The 20,758-nt window shown below is 43.1% G+C and overlaps 1 protein-coding gene across 2 annotated transcripts in view; it reads right to left on the bottom strand.

The window, feature by feature from the left end:
- zranb3 (zinc finger, RAN-binding domain containing 3) overlaps positions 1–20,758 on the bottom strand; it is a 98,002-nt gene that overhangs the window by 13,872 nt on the left and 63,372 nt on the right. For both annotated transcript variants that reach the window (XM_084051254.1, XM_084051255.1), the window contains 4 exons: positions 20,094–20,233; positions 13,849–13,953; positions 9,746–9,888; positions 2,511–2,651 (listed from right to left, as the gene is read on the bottom strand). In XM_084051254.1, coding sequence (XP_083907380.1) covers positions 2,511–2,651; positions 9,746–9,888; positions 13,849–13,953; positions 20,094–20,233 — 529 coding nt within the window. The remainder of the gene's footprint in view (positions 1–2,510; positions 2,652–9,745; positions 9,889–13,848; positions 13,954–20,093; positions 20,234–20,758) is intronic.

The following is a 20,758-nucleotide window of genomic DNA, read 5'->3' as shown; positions in this document are numbered from 1 at the left end:
TGTCCGCGATGTTTACAAACAGTGCGCAGCTCAATTTTAAGGATTTTAACAATGTCTATGGCGATGTGAAAAAAACAAAAAACAACAATAAAACGTTGACACTGGTGAGTACATTATGAGATTAACCTCTGGCGGTCAATGTGTTAAGACCTGGAACGCATCTGTGTCATTTTTTTATTTGAGCTAAAAAAGCATTATTTTACACTTTGGCGATTCAAAAATAGCAGATATACAGGTATATCTGCTATTTTTGAAAAATCGTGAAAATGTGTGCAAATCTTTGAATTATACATTATTTTAAAGCGATTTTTTTTTTACCACAAATCTTTGCTTCTGGGGGTCCCTGGAACAAAATATTTTGAGACGGGGGTCCGCGGCCAAATTCATATCGTTTTGGGGGTCCTCGACATGAAAAAGTTTGAGCCCCACTGACATAGAAACATACGTTTTTCAGAAAACTGTTAGGATTTAGAAGACATTTTGTAGAACCGGCTTCAGGTCTTAATGGGTGAAATGGTCAAAGATTGAATAGCTTCAGATTTAGACAGAAGGTTGTGCGGGCAGGCAGGTGGAGGCTGTGGATGACCAAACACCCCCCCCCCACCACACCACACCACAACATCAATAGATTATAACAACATGCCGCTATACGGTTGTTTGTACACGTCAATTTGCCTCATTTGATTTACACAAATCACTATGCCAAGGACCACTGAGCCGCCGTCTGAGTGACGCTTGGCTCCTTCAGCATCCTGCAGAACAGCAATACAAACGCTTCCAATGTGGATTCATCCAGCGAGGTATCGATTTGCCCCCGTTGGACGCGCTGAACTTATTGAAGAGCGGTTTGAACGTGCGGTTTGTGTGCTTGTGTTAACCCATTCAATCCGGGAACTAGATTTTTATAGCTGTAACCATTATTTTAGACTTTGGGCTATTCAAAAATAATTCGATAAAAAATGTATACTGTATATATTCAAAGATTTGCACCCATTTTCACTTTTTTTTCCAAAAATAGCCAAAGACATCTAAAATGACACAGATGCGTTCCCGGATTGAATGGGTTAAAAGGCTGTGTCTGTGCTTGGTGTGACAATATCACAGCTCCATGTTCCGTTTAACATTACCATCTTATCTTTAATATCACAATCTAAATCATATCCTTAACGTTAACTATAGATCACAGAGCACACGGTTTGGTGAGCACGTATATTATGGAGAACGGAGATGCAAAGGAGACAACAAACTAATGTCTCCGCACTCATTGCTTATGACGCGAGCTTAACATATTGTGCACATTTAATTATAGAGCTTTTTATAACATCTTAATGAATGTCCTTAATATCAGCATAGGAAAACACCAATCAGGTATTTTCCCTTCCATCGGCGAGATACAATTAAACAATGGTTTATGGTAACAAGCCGACTGTAACTTGGACTGGGATCTGGGGTAAAAAGACTTGACATTCCTAAAACATTCCCTAGACACAAAATGCTACTGAACAATTTCAGCACGCAATTGTGTATTCTGCAAACTATTTCACAAACACGGCACTTTTGTGTGTTGCGTAGAACCTTTCATTTTACAAATGAACCATTCTCTCAAATCTACCATAATGTAGGTGCACACTATGTGCATGTTTAGTGCATGTGGTTGCACATCATTAGTGTGTGTGTGTGTGTGTGTCCTCTTGGCAGGAGAGTGAGTGAGAGTTTGGGAAGGTGCCACCGCGTCCCACCGGGGTGCCAGCACCACGTAGGAGGGGACAGATGGACCGGCGTGCACCACTCCATCCCCATGGCTCCCTCAACCCAGATAGAAGAAAGAAAGAGGGAGAGAGAGATTTAGGCATTGAAATGGGAAATAAGAGCCTCTGACAAAACTGATTTACCGCTGTTGAATGAAGACGAACACACTTCCCCGATACCAACACGCAGCCAAAATGCGTTCGACTGGGGGAAAACGACTATACTAGTTTCGAATAAAACACTATCAGTATTTCACTTTTCCGTCACTGGAGTGCATGAGTGAATGGAAACGTGACAGGGGAGCGAGCAATGGGGTTTGTCTGTTTTTATCTGTTCAATATTCTTCACCCATCCATCCATTCAAAAAACGCATCCATCCGCTATACTGTATATCATTGGTTCTCAAAATGGGGTCAGCTAAATGCTAAATATGTTAATAATAGCATCACAATAATTTTAACCACTTTAACCTTTTATACTTTGGCTATTATGGCTACTAGCAGATAGATTGTAGATCTGCTATTTTTGAAAAATCGTGAAATTTGTGCAAATATTTGAATATATATATATTTTTAAGCGAACATTTGTAACTCAAATCTTGGCTTCTGGGGGGTCCCTGGAACTAAATATTTTGAGATGGGGGTCCGCGGGCCAAATACATATAATTTTGGGGGTCCTTGACATTTAAAGGTTTGAGAACCACTGCTGTATACGTATACCCACATTCATTCTATCGCTGGCATCCATCCATCCATCCTTACCCGTCTTCTGTAGGAGGTGCGAGTGATGAAGCGGACCTCCTCTTGTTGAAGAAGTCCTTCTTGACCACCAGACGGACGCTGCCTCCCTCCTGCTGGGCCTTACTGAGGGATGCAGCTGCCACATCCTCTCTGTCTAAATACCTAAGAGAAAAAATGAAGAATGGGGGGGTCGTTATGTTAACCAGAGCCTTGCACAAGGGCACTTTGACGCTTTCTCAGTCAGGAGAAGGGACAGCATGCTATACTTGTTCAGCTCACAGCTTTTTCCCTCAAACTTCAATCTATGTTGTTCACCATTGAGGCCGTTTTATTATTAGTGGCATATCAGAGGTTGTAACACTGTTAGAGACCGTTTCACATTAGAGGTTGTTTCACCGTTCAAGGTTGTTGTTAAGCGACTGTTTCACCTTTAGAGGTTGTTTCACTGTTAAACACTGTTTCACCGTCAGAGTTTTTTTCACCGTTAGAGGTTGAAGAACTTAAAGGCCCATTTATTTCCATTCAGATCGGATGTACATACTGTAATACATTCAGAACGCAAGCAGTATAGGCTCTATTCACAACAGCCATATTTTCACTTCCTTACCAGGTGTTACCAATGATACTAATGAAGGCTCTGTTCCATTTCGTGTAGCACAGTGGTTCTCAGATTTTTCAATTTCCACCACCCCCATAACTCTGAGTCTGAGAGTGTACATTTAATGTAAGGGTCCATTTGGTTACATTTGTACAGTCTCAGAGTTACACACCCGTAAAGGGCCATTTGGAAACCCCTGAAAACCCATTTGACCAGAATGGAACAGAGCCTTCATTAGTATCATTGGCAACACCTGTGAATTTCTTCACACTATGGCTGCTGTGCATAGAGCCGCAGTACACATACTTCACCCTATACTCTGTAAAACTGTACCCACTAGAAGGCAGGATAGAGCAACAAAACCATCGCTTGTATGCCTCCATTTGTCTTTACAATCTTTCTTCTTGGCTGTGTTCTGTTTGCTGTGTTCCGTTAGCTGTGTTGGGTTTTCTGTGTCCGTCTTGCAGGGGATCACTACTGCCCCCATGGGTTCCTGCTGGTATTACAGCTTACAGATGCATACATTTCGCATTCCAAATTCGGTAAGCTTTTACACAGCATGCAGAAAAACTGATGATATTAATGCAGAGTTTGGACAAAGCCTCTCTGTTTCACTGTTAGAGGTTATTACATTGTTAGAGGTTATTACATTACACTGCTAGAGGTTGTTTTACTGTTGAGGCTGTTTCAATCTTACAGGCCGTTTCAAGATAGTTTCTCGTTTCACCGTTAGAAGCGGTTAAATCTCTCTAATGGAGAAAATCTCTTAATGATCTTTGTCCAATGACCCAAAACTAATGGTCTAAGTCGATATTTTTAAGTAAAAGTAATGGACCAGATCAGTATGCGGTCATGAATGATACCAAATTTATTTTTAAGGCATTTCTGCTTCATTTAATAGAGAGAGAGAGAGGAACGAGAGAGGGCAATGCAGGTTTTAAGCCAGATTTGAACCCAGTATGTTGCGGGTACCGGGGGCAGCCCATATTTAATTTAAATTAGCACCCCAAATTGACAGAGAAAAGTGGAGCTGGCGCATCCCTGGGAGGGAAGCAGACAGACCAGAAACAAATGGTCGAAGGATGAAGAGAGAGAGCAAGAGCGAGAGAGAAAGAGAAAGAATCACTGATGTCTGATTTACGCTACTTGGTTTGCGCATTGTGTCGCTCTCCGAAAATAGCTAATCGACAAGCTCGCAACGTGCCGCAAGCACGTCACGTTGTGAGCTTTGTAGATCGGCTATTTTTGGCGCGTGGCACCGGTGCACGACCAAGTATAAATCAGGTGTAACTGGAGTTGGATACCCTCTCTCTCTGCTGGGAAAAAAACGCCTTTGTTTCATGCAGCCCACACGCATGTGGTAGATATGCTATATATATACGTGTGTAGGCTGTGTAGTCTATCGCTCGGGGGCACAGCTTTTGCTATCCATCAGTGACCCCCCTCCCACCTTCAATACCGCATGTGTGTGTTACTGAAGAACTTTAGATAATCATCAGCGTGCACATGGCAGATGTAGGGTTTTACAACCATTTCAGAGAGAGAGCGAGAGAGAGAGAGAGGACAAAGGTAGATACGTACAGTACAAAATGATGGTAAAAAAAAATCATCTGAAGCCAAACAAACATTTTGAAATAAAACCCAAACAGTTTGAGAAGTTTGAGAACCACTGATATAGAAACATACATTTTCAGAATACTGTTGGGATTTAGAGGGCATTTATTTTGTAGAATAGAAAGACAAGTATTCACATTTTGCTGTAGTTGTAGATAGCACATACTGTATTAGAAATGTTAAGTGATACGTGACTATTCTGCTTATTCGATTAGAATGTTTTAATTCGAAAAACTTTATATACTGTAGGCTGATTAATCAATTAGTCTATATTATCGCTGGAACAGAGGAGCATGCAATGTAGAAGTAAATCATTCAAATAATATAACTTCTCTTCAGAGCTCAAACGCAGAAACACTGAGGGTGTACATTAGGTGAGGCTATTACTCGAGCCAACCAATTAACAAAGAACTGACAGCTGAAGTGATAATACTTAAAGTGGATTGACCCCATCCTGGGTAGAAAGAGGTAGAACAAAGAGCCAATTGAAGAAGAGAGGAGGAGGAATAGGAGGAGGAGGAGGAGGAGGATAAGAGCAGGTGCAAAGTGATGAGATGAGCAAAGCAATGGTGGGTGTGAAGAAATGGAAGGAGGGGGTGAGAGAGAGAGAGAGAGAGAGAGAGAGAGAGAGAAAGAGAGAGAGATTATATCAAAAGGCAGAAGTTTCTCTGGGAGAAACTTGAGGAGAGTGATGAAGGAGGTGGGACTCCATGAAAGCGGAGAGCTTCCTCTAACGCTCCTCTCCCCTCCTCTTCAAACGGAGCCCCGGCACAGAGGGGTGGATGAAACGAGAGACTCTACATTAAAACCTGGAACCCAACTGTGCTTCCTGATGCCTGTGTGTGCCTGTGCGTGCGTGCGCGCGCGTGTGTACGCGTCCACCTGTGTAAGCGCATCCTCAAGCGTGTAGGAATGTATGGATTCAAGCTAAATCTGTAAGGCTCAGTCATTTTGATTTTATTTGGTGGTTCATAAAACAAGCTAATCCAACTCAGCTTGACTGCCTGCCCACTTCCTGGCGCCGGCTGCCATATGCTTCTCACATTTAGACGTGTAAGACTTCTCTTCACAATATCCAGAATTTCCCCCTTGGATCAAAAATCTGATCTCAACCACATAAACCCGAGTGCCCCTATTGTGGGCATAAAAGACCAACATTCGGCGCCACAACACAACGCATACTGTACATGTACACTTCTATTTTCAGCAGTGGTGTAAAGTAACTAAGTATATTTACTCAAGTACTGTACTTACTTTTACTTCTACTCCACTACATCTCTAAGGCAAATGTTATACTTTTACTCCACTACAATTATTTGAAAACTTTAGTTACTAGTTACTTATATTATATATTATAAAACATACATTAACCACTTCAGCCCTATTTTATACCTGGGCTATTTAAAAATACCCGATCTACAAGCTCACAACGCGTCGCATCCAAGGGGCCAGCCTGACATATTTACAATGAGGCCGATACGGAAGAGAGACAGTTCATATAAATGGCCTGTAGGCCTATGGCGCGTTTTACCCCTGCAGGTGTCAGAAGGAATTTTCTCTCATTGTAAGCGGATGGGTTTTTGATGAACTTTAGACTAGATTTTCTTACCTTAATGAAAATGGACATAAATCCTATATGCTTCCAGTCGCTAGTTTAAAGTCTCCTTTCAATCATCATGATATGCGTTTTGCTAAATTATGATCCCATTTATTCTAAAATTGACGTTAAAGTAGGTTATGCTCCAGGAGGGGCGGGATGATTTGATTGACAACCTACACAACCAATAGCATTCATTCCCCGCCCCCGCTCTTGAATGACAAGCTACCCAACCAATAGCATTCTTTGGGGATTGTTTTCCGGTTCCCTGGTCACATGTCTGGTCTCAAGCAATAGCGTTTGAGTTCCAACGTGCCCAATGGTATATATTAAAGATGGCGGATTGCACGTTCCTGAACAATCGGCTTCATTTACGGTCTGTAGAAACCAATGGGTGACGTCACCGTTCCCTTCGTCCATATTTTTTACGGTCTATGGTCGCATCGCGACGCGTTGTGAGCTTGTAGATCTGCTGTTTTCAAACATTTTAGTACTTTTACTTTTGGTACTTTTGAGTACATTTTGATACCAATACTTTTGTACTTCTACTCAAGTAAATTTAGAATTCCGGACTTTTACTTGTAACGGAGTACTTCTACATTGCAGTATTGACACTTTTACTTCAGTAAAACATTTGAGTACTTTTTCCACCACTGGCCAAGGTCAACGAAGTACGTATATAGGGTCGAAGTGGTTAAAACAACAGACGCACGTCAACGGCCAAAGAACAACAGGTCTGCGCTCAATCGCATTTCATTCCAACGTTTTCCGGTGGTTATTTTAGGACTCAGCAGGGAAACCTCACTCAAGCGCATTACCGTCAAGAGTGTCTGGGAAGTCTATCCACGGGGCTGCCGGGGAGACGTGAGCGGAGAGCGGCCCCCACAGGGCGGAAAGGGGGGCCAGCCGCTTGATTGGTTCTGATTAGCAGATAAATCAAACAGGTGTCAAATCATGCTGGGCCACTGCCTCCTAATCACACACCTTGATTAGGTTCACGCACCCCAAAACACGGCCGCGGTCCAGATTGTGCTCCTGCGTGAAAGCATGTGTACGCACACACACGCACAGGAATTAGCGCATAGTTGCACACGCAAACAAATGGACGCGCGCAGGCAGACACACGCTCTCTCTCGCCGGTAATTGGCAACCTATCCATCTCCATCTTCCGGTCCGGCTGTAATTAGTGTGTGCCCTGTGTAAAGCACTTGTTGGTCTAAACATATACACGTAAATTACATCAGCGATTCACAACCTGTGGGGCCGGAGCCCACATAACTGGGTAATTTTTAAGATTTCTTTGGCTATTCAAAAATAGCAGATCTACAAGCTCATCACGCTATGAGCTGCTATTTTTGAAAATTTGTGGAAATCTTTGAATATTCATTTTTCATATATATTTTTTGTAACTGTCATCTGAAAAAAATGTTGTTGCTATATCAGTGGTGCTCAAACTTTTTCTTGTCAAGGACCACCCAAAATTCTAAGTTTTTGGGCGCTGATTCCCATCAAAATATGTTGTTCCCCCCCCCCCCCCCCCGCCCAGAAGCAAAGATTTGAGTTAAAAATGCTTTTGAGATTTTCAAGTGGGCCCTGATCCAGAAAAAGGTTGGGAAACGCATTACATCATTACATCAACTGACGCTCATGGATGAACATGTACACAGACGTGCATGCTTCTCGGCCCAGTGACACACAAGGCTCAAACACTATATGTAGTGTTGGTACTGTAGTTGGTTTTATTCTGGTAAAGTGCCAGGTGCCTGGAAATCTGCTGCACTGGTCAGTACAGTGAGAGCCAGAATCCATAATATGTAGATACCTACAGTAAAAGAACGTAGGTCAATTTAATATACTGTACAGATCAATATATACTACACATTTAAAGCGAGCATCATTACTGTATAATGACTGGCCTCAGTCTGGATAATTGTGTGAAATGTAAAGGTAATAACAACCTACATTATAGATGCATAATACACAAACACACGTAAAGTCAGCAGCAAGGTCTAAGCCCACACACACAAACATACCCAGGCTCTCTCTCTCTGCCTGCACCCAACCCACAAGAGCCCTGCGTGGGACTGTTTCCTTAGTTCTGCTCCAGCTCACTCCCGTTGGATTTCTGACCATTCCTGCCCCACTCCCGCAATGGTTTCTTTTCTGACCGCCCGCAATTTCTGACTGCCTTTAAGTCATTGGTTCTCAAAGTGGGGTCCGGGGACCCCCAGGGGTCCTTGAGGGAGTTCCAGGGGGTCCCCAGCTAAATGAAGCGCGTACAATTTGTACACTCTCAGAGTTGATTTTACAATATAAATGGGGGTCTCAGAGATAGAGCTGCCATTAAATGGGGGTCCGAAGCCTAATGCATGTCAAAATGGGGGTCCTTTAAATTTAAATGGTTGAGAATCACTGCTAGAGCCGTAAAGATCTTCTCTTATGGGGGTCCCTGGCATATCTTTTCAAATGGGGGTTTGCATGCTAATAAGTGTCAATTTGGGGGTCCTTGACATGAAAAAGTTTGAGAACCTCTGCTTTGAGTAGCATCTAGTCCCACAATATTTCCATTGGGACCCACATACATTACATACAGACAGAATTAGCGATACAGATGAGAGAGAGTGGGACAGACAGACAGACAGAGAGAGAAAAGGCCATTACAGTACCATGGACAGCGACACAGTGGATTGGGTTTACTGCTCAACAGGAGGCTATTAATAAATATAGATGCATATCAGTAACAACGTTTCGAAATTACGTTTCTCCTCCTCCAGCTTGTTTCCATTTTTGTCAGTAACAACAACTAGCATGCTCCTCCATGCTCAGCTGTGCGCCACCCACACTGTAGCATGTTTCAGGTGTGCTACATCCAGTTTATTGCGGGCGGTGCAGGACCCACAAGGGTTTTTGTTTTCACCACCTATATTCTTGCCCACGGCAAGTAGAAAAACGGCCCGCTCCAGCAACGTCTGCATTGAATCCCGCGGGACTTGCGGGATCACAAACCCAATCCAGGGCTCTTACACCCCAACTCTCTCTCTCTCTCTCTTTCACTGTCTCACACTTTTTCCCCCTCCAAATTCAGCTTAGATTTAAGTCGTTTTATAGCAGGTTTGTAAGTTCAGAAGTATTGTGTAATAAAAGTATTGAGTAACAAAAACAAAAACTGGCACAGCTAAAATGTTGGAACTACCGATTTGGGTTAGTTTTAGTTAGTTGTCACATCTAGTTGTGTAGCAACCTTGACACACACACACACACACACACACACACACACACACACACACACACACACACACACACACACACACACACACACACACACACACACACACACACACACACACACACACACACACACACACACACACACACACACACACACACACACCTCTGCACCCATTGCCCACACCCTTCCCTGTGCGGGCCTCCAGGGTGCTGACCTACCTCTTGGTGCTGGAGTGTGGCCGCTGCTTGCGTCCCAGCTCCTCCAGGCCCAGGGAGGGGCTGTGGAACAGCAGCCCGCCGCGCCGGAGCAGCTTCTGTTTCATTGCCGGCAGGCCGCTCCACTCGCGCACAAACTGCACCACCTGGTCGGGGAGACGAATGCACACAGGCCAACTTATAGGGTCAGTGCACCCAAATGAACCGCGGCGTCCCCTATTCTGGAGCGGAAAATATAAAATAGCAGATCTACAAGCTCACAATGCAATGAACGCATGGCTCATTTAGGCAAAGATATTTGGTGTCGAGGGTAAAAATAAGCGGGCCTAGTATTGATGCTTAGAGGACTCCACATTTACATTGAACAAGTCGCTGATAGAATAATGTTTTGATGGAAACGTGTACAAGAAGCAATTCCCAGTCCTATCCTTTAATAAAACATACCATGCTGTATAACACAAGGGGGGCACACACACACACACACACACACACACACACACACACACACACACACACACACACACACACACACACACACACACACACACACACACACACACACACACACACACACACACACACACACCAGTGTAGACAAAGTAGACACAATACAAAGTATACAAAGCACTAAGCCTGCGTGCAACTGCCACATCTCTGTGCGAATTTGTGTAAACTTGTTTGTTTGTGTGTTTGCTTGTTTGTGTGTGTGTGTGCGTGTGCCTCCGGCAGTGTTGACCCGTATCGGATGCTAAGCAGCAGTAATTGGTCTAATCAGGAGCCGTGTTCTGCTGACTGGTGGAGTGAGGTAGACTGGAGCCGAATGCAGTGTTCATTTCAACAGAGGGCTGGGAGAGTGAGGTGGATTTGTGCCTCCATAGATTTTTGGATCCAGTGGCGGTCATGGATACATTAAAAAAATATTTGCACAACTAATTTCGCCCCAAATATAGGCTATATTCTTCTTTTCCTTGTTTACAATTTAGCCATTTACTGTAGCAGTTCACTATGATGTTCTAATGGTTACGGAGAACAGAAAAGACAAAAAATGTATCCAACAAAACTTGAAGCGATCTATCATAGCAGCACTTTAAACGTCTATTACTATTATTATTGATGTATTATTTTATTATCAGCTATACAAGTAGGTCTAGCCAACTTAGCCGACACAATTATTCGGGCAAGTTCGGTAACATTTGAGTATTTGACTACGGAGAAAATGGAAACAAACATAAAATCTAAAAATAACAGGATTCCTGTTAACAGGAATTTGGTTTATATATATATGTATGACATATGGCCGTAAGCTGTGAGTAGACAATGACTTGTATTGATGCCGGTATGTTCCTTTAAGAAAGGAAAGCCAGGAACGTTGCAGTGATGCGGTTCAACGGCTGAGCCACCAGGGTCCCTTATGTGTTTGTAAGCTTTATATATTGGTACAGTATATAGGCTGCTATCTATATATCTGCCTTATTGTTTACACCAAGGCATTTTCCGTCTTCTACCGCTTACAGTATATCACCGTCAATTGAAAGGAAGGAGCTGATATAGCGACAGTCTAATCTAGCTAATTCAGCGAGGAGGTGGTGAAAGGGCTGCGTGGGGAGCTGTTACACTTTAATGAACGGCTACTATTAACGTGATTTAAAAGTAATGGCATCCCAGTCCGTTGACTCATTTTGACGAAGGGGAGAAGAAACGGGAGCGACAGGGAGCCTGGCAGATAGATAGATACATGGTGTCCTGAACGCTCTGTTTTACAACCACAGAGCCTGAGGGGAAAAACAGAACGAGAGAGATGGACAGACAGAGAGATTTTTGGAGGGAGGGAGGGAGGGAGGGGTGTTGGAAAGAGGACAGATGAGAGGGAGAGAGTGAGGAGGAGGTGAGGGATTTAAGCCGAATTTATACTTTGACGCATTGTTCAACGGAAAAAAACGCAACGTGGTCGTACGGCAAAGTATAAATCGGCCATTAGGAGGGCAAGGAGGTGAGGGAGGGAGGGAGGAGAGAGAGAGAGAGCAAGGTGCGGTCGGTAAAGGAGATGCGGAGGTGGGAGAGTAGGGGGTTTTACGAGAGGTCGTTAAAAGAGACGAATCATCACCTCAAACGACCCCGCGCCGCGCCAGCCGGCTAATGTTCACCCCGCCCCCCACCCCCGCCCCCCCCCAGCCACGCAACCGCAATCTGCCGGGGCTATAACGGCACCTCTGTGGCGACAGCCACACCGCCGCTCGTATTCTTTACGACAGCGTGTAAAACGGACAGAGCCACCAAAACCAAATGCAAAGCCTCTGCCTCAGATGGCGTTCGTGTTGCATCCAGTACGTACGCCGTTCTGTCGGGGTGGGGCAACAATTGATGGGACGTGCGTGTAAAAATGTGACAGGTGTCGTTAGGAGGGAACGCACGCAGCAGCGGATTTTTGTCTTTGTTGGATTTATGAATCCACACGATGGCTTCACCCTGAAATGAGGAAGTGTGTGGTCTTGAGCGAGGGGCGAGCGAAATACAGAAATAATGTCATTTGTAAAAATAACAATGCATGATGATAGCTGTCTTCGCCTACGTCGGTGGTATTTTGGCTTATTAACAGCTCTCAGAAAAAGTGGGGCTGGTAGTTTTGTTCAATGGTTCTCAAACTTTTTCATGTCAAGGACCCCCAAATGAATATGTACTTGGCTGCGGACCCCCCATCTGAAAGTATCTTGTGCCAGGAACCAGGGGGGAAAAAAAGTGTTCTATTTTCGTCTAATGTTCCCCCGAGAATAGGAATGCTGGGGTTCAAGTGGTTAGGGTGATTTATACGTTGCGTTGCGAGCTTGTCGATCGGCTCGTTTTGACGCGGACACCGGAGCGCAACCAAGTATAAACCTGGGGTTAAGCGTTACATGTCTTTCTCATCGGACACTTCCACACATAGATTGTGTAAGGGGGGGATAACCGGCAACCTTCCGATTCTCAGATGGCCTCTCTCCCCACTTGGCTAAGGCCGCCCATTGTGGTGTATAGGAGGCCAGTGCAAATGAACTGCATGTCACGTAAATTGCATTTAGCAAACCTAGGAACATGACCAGGGCTGCCCGCAAGATTTTATTTGAAAATAGCCGATCTACAAGCTCACATCCGCTATTTTCAAATAGCTGATGTACATGTTAAAGTACTCATGTGGCCCATAGTTGCTTATTTTGGGCTGGTTTTCCTAGACCTGGTTGCTTGTTTTTCTCACAAAATCTGGCAACATGGAACATGACTGCATGAGAGCAAAACACTATGAGGGAGCAAAAAAAAAAGCTACAAAAAAAAAAGGTTCCCCCGGAGTGTCATTGTGGAATAATGTCTATGCAGAGAAATGTAACATCCGAAAACCGGACCCTGTCTTAAAGGAACATACCGGCATCAATACAAGTCATTGTCTATACTCACAGCTTCAGCCATATGTCATACATAAATATAAACCAAATTCCTGTTAACAGGAATCCTGTTATTTTTAGATTTTCTCCGTAGTCAAATACTCAAATGTTACCGAACTTGCCAGAATAATTGTGTCGGCTAAGTTGGCTAGACCTACCTGAATAGCTAATAATAAAATAATAAATAAATAATAATAGTAATAGACGTTTAAAGTGGCGCTGTAACAGATCGCTTCAAGTTTTGTTGGATACATTTTTTGTCTTTTCTATTCAATTGTTCACTTTGTATGATATTAACTAGGGTTGCCATTTTTGCATTAGACAATGGTATGGGAATGCTGTTATTGACAGAGCCCGTACCTCCATATAAACTACATTGTTTGTATTATGACCAAATGCAGTTAGTGAATGTTAGTAGTGAATAGTACGCATGTCTAACATGGCTGACCACAATCACCTACACAGTGCTGTTCTTTCAAATACATACGTGCGCACGCGCGCGCGCACGCACGCACGCACGCACGCACACACACACACACACACACACACACACACACACACACACACACACACACACACACACACACACACACACACACACACACACACACACACACACACACACACACACACACACACACACACACACACACACACACACACACACACACACAAAGAGGAAGGTAGGCTGACCTGGATTCTGTTTTCCGTGCATTTGCTGAAGGCCTTGGGCAGGTCCTCCCAGTTGTCCAGGTGAATATCCAGTGGAATAAAGTTACAGTTCAGCGGCTCGTCATCCTGACACACAAGGAGACGCACAAGGACAAGCACATCCCCGTGAACAAATTAAAAGCATCCAAGGTTATCTGATGCACAGTAAAATCCTATAGTATTCATTTAACTCTTGAGAGTGTAAACATTGTGTACCACTTTTGCTTAGTTTTTAAAATATTTTTTGAGGCTTTTGTGCCTGTAATTGATAGTTCACAGTGTAGATTAACGGGAAACAAGGAGAGAGAGATGGGGAGGGGTAAAGATCGGGACTCGAACCCGCGATGCACACTAGGCTACTTTAGAGCCTAAGTGCCCGGACCGCTAGGCCAGCGGTCCAGGCCCCACTGATACTGTTAAACCTAGACCAGGCACCTGAAACTCAAGAAACACCAACAGCGCTGGATGTCAGAAGAAACAAAATAAAAGCTATTAAAATATGCGATTTAGAGCAAGGTTTATAACTGTGGCGGACCCTGGATGGAGTTATGACATTTTTCTACTGTACCACTCATCCTAGGATATCATAACATCCTATAAAAGGTAAGAAAAACGTCGGGCGGAATTCTCCTTTAACCCTGCAAGGCCCAGTGTGATCGCACGATCACATGTATGTTTTATAAAGAAATGAGTTTAAATCATTTTTCTTTTCTGTTATTTTTTATTTTTTTCACCTCTAAATCCTCATTGGGTCCTATTGTTTAGTCTTACAATGCCATTGGCCAGGATATTTGCATATAAATACCCCCCACAGAGCCAGGAATCATCACAACTTGAAAAGAATCTGGGCCTTGCAGGGTTAAAGGGCCCCCAAACTATATGTATTTTTTTGCCACAGACTCCCTTCTAAAAATATTTTGTGCCAGCCTGCCAGGGACCCCCCAACACAAGATTTGTTTTGTTAAAAATGTTATGTAAAAGCGCCCCTTCACAACGTGCCGCAATGCAACGCAAGCTTGTAGACTGGCTAAAATACATGTCCTTTATTTGGACATAGTTAAAAGAGACTAGTGATTCACACATATACAGTACATCTATCTTTAGAAAATGTCCTGATAGAAAAACGCTCCTACATTTCAATTCTTTTCACACAAAATCTCTCAATAACGACATATCATAAATCGAATAACGTTTTCAAAGTTGACGTGGGGGTTGTGATCAGGAGACGGATTTTGAGATCAAGAGTCCAGAGAGACAGAAAAACATTTTAACCCATTAAGACCTGGAACGCATCTGTGTCACTTTTTCATTTGAGCTAAGAAGCATTATTTTACACTTTGGCTATTCAAAAATAGCAGATCTACAAGCTCATAGCGCGGCACTCGGTGCCGTGCTACGAGCTTGTAGATCTGCTATTTTTGAAAAATCGTGATTTCTTTTGCAAATCTTTGAATATATTTATTTTTTAAGCGAACCCTGGAACAAAACATTTTGAGATGGGGGTCCGTACATCATTTTGGGCGTCCTTGACATGAAATAGTTTGAGAACCACTGATGTAGCAACATGGGTTTTTTCAAAAAACAGTTTTAGAAGACATTTTGTAGAATCGGTCTCAGGTCTTAAAGGGTTAAAGCCAGGGACTACAAGGGGAATGTTATTATCAACGCTGCTGCCAGTGGTGCTAAAAAACACTTGAGCTCCGCGGTCTTCTCCAAAGAAAAACCTTTCGCGGCGTGACACATCACTACAACGTACAGCACCAGAGGCATATAAAATCAACAGCAACAAAATAATTGGGAGTGTAATTGAGCGTGATACCTTCCTGAAAGGGATCTTGCCTGATGTACCTGCAATGGCATTACAAAGAGCTCCCACATCAAACGATAAATTAGGAGTTACATGCCAACGCTTCCTTACACCCCTCCATTAATCCATTAAGACCGGGAACGCATAACCAATAGCTGTAACCATTATTTCATACTTTGGCTATTCAAAAATAGCAGATATACAAGCGCATAGCGCGGCACCGAGTGCCGCGCTATGAGATTGTAGATCTGCGATTTTTGGAAATATCGTGGAATATTTGTGCAAATCTTTGAATATATACAGTATACATGTTTTAAAGCGAACATTTCTAACTCAGATCTGTGCTTCTGGGGGTTCCTGGAACAACATATTTTGAGATATTTAGCCGCGGGGTCCGTGGCTAAATACATATAATTTTGCGGGTCCTTCACATTGAAAAAGTTTGAGAACCACTGATATTATAGCAACATAAGTTTTTTCAAAAAAACTGTTATGATTCAGAAGACATTTGCAGAATCCCCAGAAGCAGAGATTTGAGTTAAAATGTTCGTTTAAAAAAAGATATATATATTCAAAGATTTGCACACATTTTCATGATTTTTCAAAAAATAGCAGATCTACAAGCTCATAGCGTGGCACTCGGTGCCGCGCTGTGAGCTTGTATATCTGCTATTTTTGAATAGCCAAAGAAATCGTAAAATGACACAGATGCGTTCCCGGATTGAATGGGTTAAGGAATCCGTAAGATGTGGACGACGTAACCGATAGGTATCAATGAAGGTATTTATGGACCTCTCCGACAAACGCTATATTATTGGACATGTCATTAACTGTAAAACTGCTCATGTTGTTTACAAACGTCACTCTTTACTATGCAATGCGTTTTATGTGGGCTGCATTAAAACGTCTCAAAGACAGACTGGATGAACACAAACAAGCAATTAAAAGCAGGAGAGGATGCTGATCTTGGGTAGACGTTTCAAAAAATCGATCATATTCCTCTTACCATTCCGAAAAGGGGATAGACTTTGTACTCCAAACCAAAGAGAGAATTATCGTTTTTTATAAATAAAGGCTACGACGTAGCCAGACCTCATTGAGGGCTTTGATATGATAGCTTTAATTATAATGTTGCTTCATTTGAGATTGAGTATCTTTGTACATTGCTGTTAAGAGTTGTCAGATGGCAGAGTTTTTTTTTGTATTTTTATTATGATTGAATTAAGACTTTGCCTTGGTTTTCATCAATGTATTTTTCTTATTAGAGTTTTTGCCTATAGACCAAAGAGCACCCTCTTTCATTACCAACAAAACCGACTTAGCATCGCTCTTTTTGTGTGCTTTCAACACGCCATTTGATTGACACAATCTAATTGCATTGATGCGGGGAGCAGCACAGATCTGTAGCACCCGCGTACAGTAGGTAGAAGAAAAGAAAGACTTATTTGCAAATATCATCGTGATGCAGACTTTCTGTGTATAGACCGAAGACGCCCTATAGATGAAAATAAATCAGCGTGGATCAAACCCACTCATCCTGGTTGACGGAAGGACCAGAGGGTTCATGAATAAAACAACTACCTTCGATAGGAAGGGATTGGTCATAAAATTCCTAATACCCCACAATATTTCTGTCGTTCAAACACGGCAACAAATCCCAGTTTGATTGCGTATTGAGCGGTTTTCCGGGTGAAGTTTGCCAGTGGCCTGGGATTAGCCCGATCCGACAGCTTTTGCAGGGCAGAACTCATCCAGTTTATCATTTGAACGACAGCAGGGGAGGACGGGACATTTTTCTCCACGGCTTATCACCTCTGACACGCGTGTGCGGCACTTTTTCCTAACGGCCACCCGGGGAAAACAGTCCACTGGTGATTCTATTCACTGTTGGGGGCTTCTCTGCATGAAAGCCCTTCTCGTTTCTTATCTACGACAGGCTGTGGAGGGATTCTGATCCCCTATAAATGAGACAAAAGGGGGTGGGGGGTAAGTATTACAAGACAATCAATACGGATGTGCGCCGAGAGAGAAAGAGAGAGCAAGAGAGATATGACTTGAGATGTGAATGAGAGAAGTGATCAACCTAACAGAAACCGAAGGAGTCGGAAACAAAATATTCAGAAATAGTTTTCAGAGGCTGGTTTTAGTCTGTAGCCGTGGCGACACAATGTAGCACTCTGAGGTTTAGCCAATCACAGGCATGCATTGATGTGCAAGTCAGTCAGTCTGCATCCTCTGTCTGACCTATTACAGTAGGTCTGTAAAGAATGAACGCACGCACGCACGCACGCACGCACGCACGCACGCACGCACGCACGCACACACACACACACACACACACACACACACACACACACACACACACACACACACACACACACACACACACACACACACACACACACACACACACACACACACACACACACACACACACACACAACCCCCCAGGAAACAAACAAACTGAAAAGTGACCATTTTCCTTTGTAAATGAATGGAAAGAATAAATCCTGAAAAAAAGGAAACCTTTACTAATAGAAATTCTCGAGTAGTGATAATATCACATGTTGATGAGACAGAAGAAGAAGAAGAAGAAGAAGAAGAAGAAGAAGAAGAAGAGGTGAAGTGGTTGCAGGTGGGAAGAGTGGTGCCAAAATCCCTGCCATAATCCCTTCGCTAATCCTAACCTTTTGCTCGGCATCGAGCCGACAGAGCCAAACAGACAGCTGAGAGTTTGGAGAGTCAGGGTATGAGTGTATCGGTTCCATTATAGCAAGCAGGCTTCAATCAATCCCAGAGAAAACACAGGTAATGATTTCAGCCGCCTGGTCGTGTTGACCCTCAGCGTTAAACGGGTCAAGGTATTGCACGTATTTCACAGCCTAACAATAGGCTGGCTGATTGTGAACCATTGGAGAAGAGGATTGCGTATCTGATGTCCGAGACGAAGGGGATCGAAGGACGCAGAGAGCATATGTGAGCAGAGACGAGGGCAAAGTTACAGTAGAGGAGTACAATGACCTTCACACACGGCCTTTATACTGTACTGGATGTATGGCTTTGTGCACACAAGCTTGATATATTCTAAGTGATATATATCTCTTACTTGCACAAGAGACTGTGATGTTCTGCCTCATTTTCAATTCTCTTTTGAGCACACAACTTATGCATATTTGATACTGTTATTTTGTTATCTGACTTTTTCATTTGTTTCCTTTTCTATCCTTATGACTATATTTTGTAAATACAAACAGTTGGAGAGTATGGAAAATATTATCTGGTTGCATCTCATGCGTACAATACAAGATTTTAAAATAATGGCGCATCACACACACGCACTACAGGATCTGGTTGCCGGAGCAACACAGCAACTTCGATGTGCTGTGATCACATGGGAAGCAGATGTAAACAACCGAGCCTGTTAAACTTGTGGTGTTAACGGACAAACTGTTCTGATATTATGTCTGGGAAGACACGTTATATAGACAGTAGTGTTCTTGCCACATACTGTACAGTATTGTCAAGCCTCAGCTGTCTGACCCCCCATCACAACTTGTTTTGACTGGTCGCCGTGTCAAAAGTCCTCTCTAACTGAATGTCTGTCTCCCCTGGACAGCAGTGATGTAGGCTAATCATCCATACAAATATCAAACATATTTGAAAATGATCGTCTGTGAGCAAATCGGAAGGCTTAACCCATTAAGGCCTGAGGTTCCGATTCTTCATTCTTTGAAAAAACGTATGTTACTATGTCAGTGGTTTTCAAACTTTTTCATGTCAAGGACCCCCAAAATTATATGTATTTGGCCGCCGACAAGTTAGAAATGTTCGCTTTAAAACACGCTATGAGCTTGTATATCTGCTATTTTTGAATAGCCAAAGTGTAAAATAATGCTTTTTTAGCGCAAATCAAAAAATTACACAGATGCGTTCCAGGTCTTAAAGGGTTAAGATTGGATCCTTAATCTTGCCCGATAATTGCTCCCAATCTACAGTAGGCTGGGTTAGGGAAAGCTCGCTCGAATATCGGGAGGGGCGCTCCCCACCCCAAATGTCCACGATTATCCTGTAGAGTGAGGCATTATATCTGTAAACTTGTGATGTGACAATAAAGTTGAAGTTAAAGTTGAGTTGAAGTATGTGGGCTAAACGTAAGATATCATGAAAACATTAGCTGTTAGTTAAAACTTGACTCGACTGCCCCGGTCTTGATCTCAACTTGATATCGGGGTAAGATGGGTCTTGTCCTGTTACTTCTAGTAATTATATTACTTATTATACTGCGCCAAACATGATAAATATATTTGTATTCATAAATGTCTAAAATCCCCCCCCCCCCCCCCCACACACACACACACACACACACACACACAGAGCATAAACAATACCGCCCACGACCCACATGCAAACCCAAAGGTACCTTGGAGTAGAGGAAGATTCGGTCCGTGTGCCGACTGGCACAGAACTGCAGGCCGGGGTAGAGAGGGAGGGGGGAGCTGTTATCAGCACTGTCATCGTTATCATCATCTTCATCACCATCAGCAGTGGCATCTGTCTGGCCTGTAGAGAGGGTAGGGGTGGTGGTATGATAAGAGAAAACTGAGTGGTAGGGGTGCTTATTGGTAAGGGCGAACAAAAAAGGCACATGTCCGATAACCCTGTGAAAATCATTGCATCGACGAACAGGCTTTGAAATGGTGATTCCGATAGGGTGGCCTTTCAAAGATGATTGCGAACGTTTGGCTTTGTGATGATTATTCTGAATGGATGGCTTTGTACAGTATGTAATGATGATTCTGAATGGATGGTTTTGTACAGTATGTAATGATGATTCTGAATGGATGGTTTTGTAATGATGACTGCGAATGGATGGCATTGTGACGACGATTGTGGGTGGATGGCTTTGTATAGACAATTCTGACATTATGGAAAGAAAGTTCATCTATAATATCTCTGTAACTGAAGAGAAAATACCCATAACAACGTAAAAATCACACCCAGTGTGAAGTGGGCGGTGTCTTGCTAGCTAATCACAATACTGGGCTAATACTGGGCTCACAGTGATGGAAGTGATTCACTTAAAAA

Source organism: Gymnoscopelus microlampas (assembly GCF_963454915.1).
Source record: "Gymnoscopelus microlampas genome assembly, chromosome: 24".
NCBI lineage: Eukaryota > Metazoa > Chordata > Actinopteri > Myctophiformes > Myctophidae > Gymnoscopelus > Gymnoscopelus microlampas.
This window is presented reverse-complemented; position numbering and strand designations above follow the sequence as displayed.